General features: G+C 37.0%; 1 protein-coding gene across 2 annotated transcripts in view; it reads left to right on the top strand.

Moving 5' to 3' along the window:
- The window catches only part of LOC106517511 (DNA repair protein XRCC4), a gene marked incomplete at its 3' end in the record, with an annotated part of 19,183 nt that extends 12,617 nt beyond the window's left edge, over positions 1–6,566 (top strand). The window contains 5 exon segments of one of the 2 annotated variants that reach the window (XM_014008393.1): positions 824–990; positions 1,508–1,672; positions 2,714–2,811; positions 4,908–5,040; positions 6,214–6,566. In XM_014008393.1, coding sequence (XP_013863847.1) covers positions 824–990; positions 1,508–1,672; positions 2,714–2,811; positions 4,908–5,032 — 555 coding nt within the window. 2 annotated transcript variants of the gene reach the window in all.

Below are 6,566 nucleotides of genomic sequence, written 5' to 3'. Positions count from 1 at the left end.
GTGTGTGTGTGTGTGTGTGTGTGTGTGTGTGTGTGTGTGTGTGTGTGTGTGTGTGTTTAAATGGAAATATCTCCAGGGCAACAAGCAAAGATGGAGCAGCTTTCAGTAACTGCAGCAAATGAAGCTGAGTTTGTCCTGCCTAAAACTGGCAGGCCACAGTGAAATTTAGAAAATGTTGCACATCAACTAAATGCTAGAAATTTAATCTTTTCCTTGTGCGCTGCTGTGCCTCAACCCTTCTGTGTGATTCTCTGCCAAGATGCAAACCAAATGAGGAATGCTTGATGCCTGTGATTCCAAGGAGCCACTGACAAGAATTACACAGCGAGGAAATTACTCACTCTTATACTGTATCGTTGGTTGTGTCTCTCCCAGACACAGGAAAACGACCCATCTGGAAAATGGTGCAAAATTTGTTGCATCTTGGTATTTCAGATCTTTTCATGGTGACAGAAAGGTGTAAATGGTTACTCGTGTTTCACTGTTAGCTGATTTTGGATTTATTGGATAAAATCTAAGATTTTAAGCCCTCGTCTGGATTACAATGGCAAAAAAATATTTTTGGCATCTTTCAGCTTTTCTGTCACGATCCACAGGTAGCCTGGTGAACGCTCAGAGATTAAGATTTAGATCTGTCCTCAGCTGTTAGTTGGGGTTGCCCAACTAACAGGGGGCTGAGTTATGATGGAGCTACTTAGCAGGTCATTAAATAATTAAACCAAAAAACTACAAAAAAACCTTTGTTTTCTGTAGTTATGGTGTTAAATAGAAGAATATTGTGGATTGCTTTTTTAAAATTAACATCTTTCCCTTTGTGTTACAGGTGCACTTGGGCTCTGTAGAGCTCCAACCAGCTCCAGACCCTCAGAAACTRACCCACGAGATGATTTGGCAGTCCCTGCAGCGCAACAAAGACCTGGAGAGAGAAAATTCCAGGTTGTCAGAGGAGAACCGTAGATTAAAACAGAATCACCAGCAAATCCATGCAAAGTAAGGATATCTAAATGTTTAGCAGAAGCTGTTTTTGAAGTTTTCTTGTCAGCTGTTTTAACTAGAGATAAACCAATACCACTTTTTTTTTTTTTCAAAATAAGAACTTGATTTTGGTTTTGGTAMTAAACTAAGGTTTCCGTAGTTTACACACCTACAAAAACTATTGATACTGTATATTTGAGATTGATTTAGGTCCAAGCTTGTCATTTAAGCTTAAAATCAAAGTCAAATATTGTGTTTTGTTGTATGAATAATCGGTACTTCTCTTTGTTAGAAATGCCCTTTTTATGTTCTTGCAAACATGATTGTTGTTTACTGTGTTAATAAATGGATTCCTGTCATATGTGATGAACAAGTGTTGCACCAGTTTAAGTCTTAATCAATTGTTTATTTATTTATTTATTTATTTATTTATTTATTGTTAAAAGAAAGCAGAGAAGGACCCGTTTTGCTTTCAAATTACGTTTTTACCTGCTTCTTTGTTCGCACATGTAACTGTGTTTTTCCCCAACAGGCTGGAGCATCAGGTTCAGGAAAAGGAGATGTTTGAGAAGAGGCTGTACTCACGTTTTGTCATGGTGYTGAATGAGAAGAAGGCTAAGATCAGAGGCCTGCAGGATGCGGTCCATCAGCTCCAACACACTGACAACCAACAAGGAGACAAGGAGAAAGTGCAAAGGTCTGCCGGCTTATTGGGAACAGTTTCTATAAATATGCATTACTGAACTCTGTGGTGTAATTAGTTAGATCTTCTGTGTCCAATCCGGGTCCTCRAGGACCATTAACCAGCATGGTTTAGAGGTTTCTCTGCTCTAACACACTTGATTTGAATGCGTGGATGATTAACAGTCTTATGTCTACATAAGACTGTTAATTACTTGAAGAGGTAATTTAATCACAGAATCAGGTGTGTTGGAGCAGGGAAATGAGTAAAACATGCAGGGCCAGGATTGGACACCCTTACATAAACAATCTATTTAGAAATGGAGAGTTTCAGAATGCAAAATCATCTTTAAAAAAGAAAAAGAAAGCAAAAAACATAATTATTTAGTCCTTTTCTAGAATCTGTCTGTCAGCAGACTGTCTGAGTTTGTCTTAGCATTCATTAAGTGACTCAAAATGTTGCGTTTGCTTCAAGGTAGGACTGAAATCAGCCAAAACGTTTCTCATCCTACTGCTAAACGTCCGCCATTTTCACCTTGAAACATTTGTCATAATTAAWTACTTGAAATAAACCTTCTAATAAATGACTTGTTGCTGCACCACCTGTCTGTGTAAATCAAGTAAATAATTGTCAAAACCTTCAACTGAACTCCTTTTGTTTTAAAGTGTCTTGAACTTAATTTTGTGTGTTTAACTCAGTGAACTGAGTTTACTCATTTTTTTAAAGTAAAATTTAGTATAAATCAACCAAAAATCACCTTTGGAGCATTTTTGTACTTCTGTGGTCTGATTGGTTTGACAGTTTTGTATGAAGCACGTTTTAATTCATGCACATTATATTGTTCAAGTTCTTAACTGAGGCAGCTGAGTATTGCAAGTAAGTTTGATGGAAAATTTCCATTATTATTTATTATTATTATTATTWTAAGTTTATTTTATTAACTTTTTTCAAGCATATTAGATAAAAAAGATTAGTAGTTTTGATAGTTTTGTCTATCTCCTTTTCATGCAAATGTATGTAAATAAAACACTGTTGTATTTGTGTGATTTTTCTGAGGGATAATGACACAACAAAGGGTGAGGACAGCAGCCAGAACAAAGAACAGAGCATTCATCATGTCCGTCCGTCTCAGGAGCCAACCATCCTCATCACAGGTCTGTCAGTGTTTCCGTCTGCACGTACAYATGTTTTAACTCTTTAGAAGACAAACTTTCCCCAAAAGTGAAAATAAACTCCCCAAAATGTGCATCTTATCTTAAGTGAGCAAGTGACATAAACATGTCATAGATTTAGTCAYGAGGGAATCACTGACTGCGAAATTTTACTGCCCAGTAAACTGAACCATTAAATGTAATCAGATATCTATGCAGGGGTATTTTTTAGTGTGAAAATAAAAGCAGACATTATTCCCTCAGGTAGSTCAGTTCTGGGAAACACGTGTGACTAAGTCTGCAGTGATTGCTTCAACACAAGACAGCTGTGAGGTGGTCTCCTTCCTGCATCACACAGAGCCGGAGTGATGTCATCGCTCCACCCGATCGGCAGCTCTGGTAGTCAGCTGCTGGGATAACTTGCAGATTACTCTCGCAAAGCCAAAATCACTCGGAGAATGTTACAAGATGCTTTTTTTCTTCGCTTTGGTTTGGGGGGATAAATGTGGTTGCAGCTTGTCAATGAGATCTACCAATATTTAGCTTTTTTTAGGCTCTTTGTTGACAAAAAAAAAAAAAAGAAAAACAAACGTAGTCTTTGAGCATCTCTTTTTTAGTATCGTGGAAATAAGCCATATATTCATGTCAGTCACTACTTATATTCAAATGTATGCCTGAAGGAATCATATTTATGTAGCCTTACCAAACAGATAGTGATGTTCACAATCATTTATGAACATAAAAGTAAAAMTCAAATTTAACACTTCACTAAAATCTACAGTCGTGGCAAAGCTTGATCCGGATCAGACACACAACTCTGATGTTTTAGTTTGCAGCAATTTTTTTTCCCTTTGACACGCTTGACCCCTGCTGACCTTTGAGCCCCAGGCTGTGTTTTCATGCTAAGCAGAGCTGGGGGGCTCTCTCTTTGACCTGCTCTCTTTAGGTTTAGCTTCTGATAGTGACAACACAGGAAGCATCACTCACAGTGGGGTGGGTAGAGGGAAGACAAGACAGATACAGAGAGAGGAGGAGTAAAAGCGGACGTGAAAGAGACCAACTTCAGGGATGAACATTTAAGAACGAAAAGTAAAGATTGTTCTTTCAATGTTCTTTAAATGGGCTGTCTGCGGTATCTTTTTTTTAAATGAAGTTTTATCTCAATCTGTTCAGAACAAGTGCTGCTTTGTTCTTGCATAACGTCTCAATCTGGCCATTTTTGAATGTGGATAGGCTAGTGGCAGTGTTATAGGGCAAACAGGTGTGTTTGCCTCTTTGTATAACCAATTGCGGCCTGTGTGGAATGCCAGATCTCTATACCCGATAAAGGCTGTGAAGTTGTCCTGGGTTAACAAAGGTCATCTCAGATAAGATGTCCTAAACTTATTATAAATGTGCCAAACATGACAGTGAAGGACAACCAGTCGAAGGTACCCTGCTACAATTTAAAGTCTGACTCCCTTGTGAGCTTTATAAGTGATTTTAAACGTGAGTTCTCTTTGCTTTATGAAGGTCTTTTTAAGATTTTACTTTGATCACTAAATCCCCCCCTCCCACTCTTTTAGTTAAGCTGCCCAGTGCTGACCTGTGACTCATTCAAACATAAAATGGCACCTAAAACATGAAATGAGCCAGTGTCAAAAAAAAGTAAATTTAGCTTTTATGTTTAGCCACTTTGTTATTGGTATCCTATCATAACAAACCACACACTTTGTTCCAGTTTTTAAACATAAAGTGTCTGTGATAAATAAGGTAACAAATTGTGTCCTTGTCACAGACCAACAAAAAGTAATTAGATTTTTTTAAATAAACTTTTGTTGGGTTTTGGTTTGACAATCTCAACCCAACAGGGGTTCAGTGTTAATTGCAGTATGACAGACATTTTTTATAAAGAAATATGTAATGTAGTAACTAAAAATTTATAACATTCACTTTAGGATTATTTTGTATTAACTTTCTGAGAATACATACATAAACATAATACTTTAATACTGCAAAGAATATATAAAAAAATTCTTTCTAAGGTCTGTAATTTCTGTAGTTTTTCTCAGCTTGGTGTTTCTCTGAGGGTACACGCCAACTTATTTTATTGAATCCAGGTTGTAATTTGGTGTCCCATGGCATCTCCATCGCTCAAACTTTCTCTGATCATGAAGACGAAGAGCCGAGACAGAAGAGCCGCCGACTTCACACCCTGAGCCCAGACTCCTCTGGACAGGAATGAGTCTCAAGGTTAGTCATATAAATCCTAAACGCAGCTGGTAAATCTCCAATTGCTAACTATTTTTCAGTCGCAAAAGGGAAAGGTTAGGAGAAAATTTGGCATTTTTAATTTTCAAGTTGCTCATTTTGAAAGTGTATCAACACAGTAAATAAACAACCTTTTCTCTTTTGATTAGAGAATAAAAAAATGGTCTCAAATTAGAGTTTACCCCAAAATTTTGGAGAGTAAATTAAACATTTTTACCATTTCTTACCCAAAAATAATGTGTTACCAAACATGGAACCTTGCCAAAATATTTTATCCCAGTTATCCATAGATCATCTCAGCTTTGGTACATTTGTAAATTTATGTACTTGTTTTCTTTACTCACTTTATAACTGCAGAGAAAAAGCTGCACCCCTCCCTTCACTGCTAGGCAATAACCATAGGTGTGGTGCCCTTCTGACCTAAAAAAATGAGCTATATGCCAAGGGAATGGGACTTTTAAAAGTCAAAAATGTTAAATGTTTTGCATTTGGCATTTGAAACATTTTATTTTCAGTTTAAAGTCAAGGTTTATTGTTTTTAATAATAAAATCAGTTTTCTGTGATCATTGTCATACAACTCTGTTGACTGGATAGTTTAGTAATATAACCACTACTGTTTGGTGAGCAGTAGCTGTATTTAGGTGCTGATAGCTAAATAAATGACAAAAGTAGTAGTAGTATGTGGTTAGACTCTTTAGCCAAGCAATAGGTTTTAAACTCCAATCATAATTATACTTTCACACTACCAGTTTTTAAAACATTTTGCTTCTTCTTGTGATAAATTACACTTGTCGCTGCGATATATTGTGCAAAAAAATAGTTAATTCTAACTGCAAGTGAAGTTTACAGCTGTTTAACACAACAAAAGCAGGGTGAGTCAATCAACATCACCCTGGAAGGGCCTCCATCTTCAAGCCAGATTTTGTCCCAGATTGTGAAAGCGAATTTCAACAAACCAGAACATGATTCTGCCGTCTGGTTTGTTTTAACTGTGACAATTATCAGCCACAGCTTTCACTAGATTGTGCTCATCTCTTGTCATAAATAACTTAAAGGTTAATCTCCTAATAATGCCATCTTTCCCCCCAAACTCTCCAGAGTGCGCTCACCAGTGCTTCATTAGAAACTGTTTGTGTTGCATCTGGTTACCTCAGGAATACGTCAGAGAACGGGGACAAAGTGTATGGAAGTAATTTCTCAAGAGTTTGACTTCACACCCTGAGCAGAAAGTTTCCTGCCAAGCCCTTCATCCACAGCTCTGTGTGAGACCAAAGAAAATGGGCTCACCACCAAGAAACCAAAGCTGCTTTGTTGCTGCTTACTCATCTTGCCTTGCTTTCCCATTCCTCTTGCTTTTCAGTATGGGTGTAAACTAAATATCATATTTTGTTTTTATTATTGTTAAATTAGCACAAAATAATGTGGCCTTCAATGTGTTTTTATTTTTTTATCTGACCTTATAGTCTACCTGTCTGAAAGGTGAATTAATGAGCTTATGTTGATTTTT

Source organism: Austrofundulus limnaeus, unplaced genomic scaffold (assembly GCF_001266775.1).
Source record: "Austrofundulus limnaeus strain Quisiro unplaced genomic scaffold, Austrofundulus_limnaeus-1.0 Scaffold49, whole genome shotgun sequence".
In the NCBI taxonomy this organism is placed as follows: domain Eukaryota; kingdom Metazoa; phylum Chordata; class Actinopteri; order Cyprinodontiformes; family Rivulidae; genus Austrofundulus; species Austrofundulus limnaeus.
This window is presented reverse-complemented; position numbering and strand designations above follow the sequence as displayed.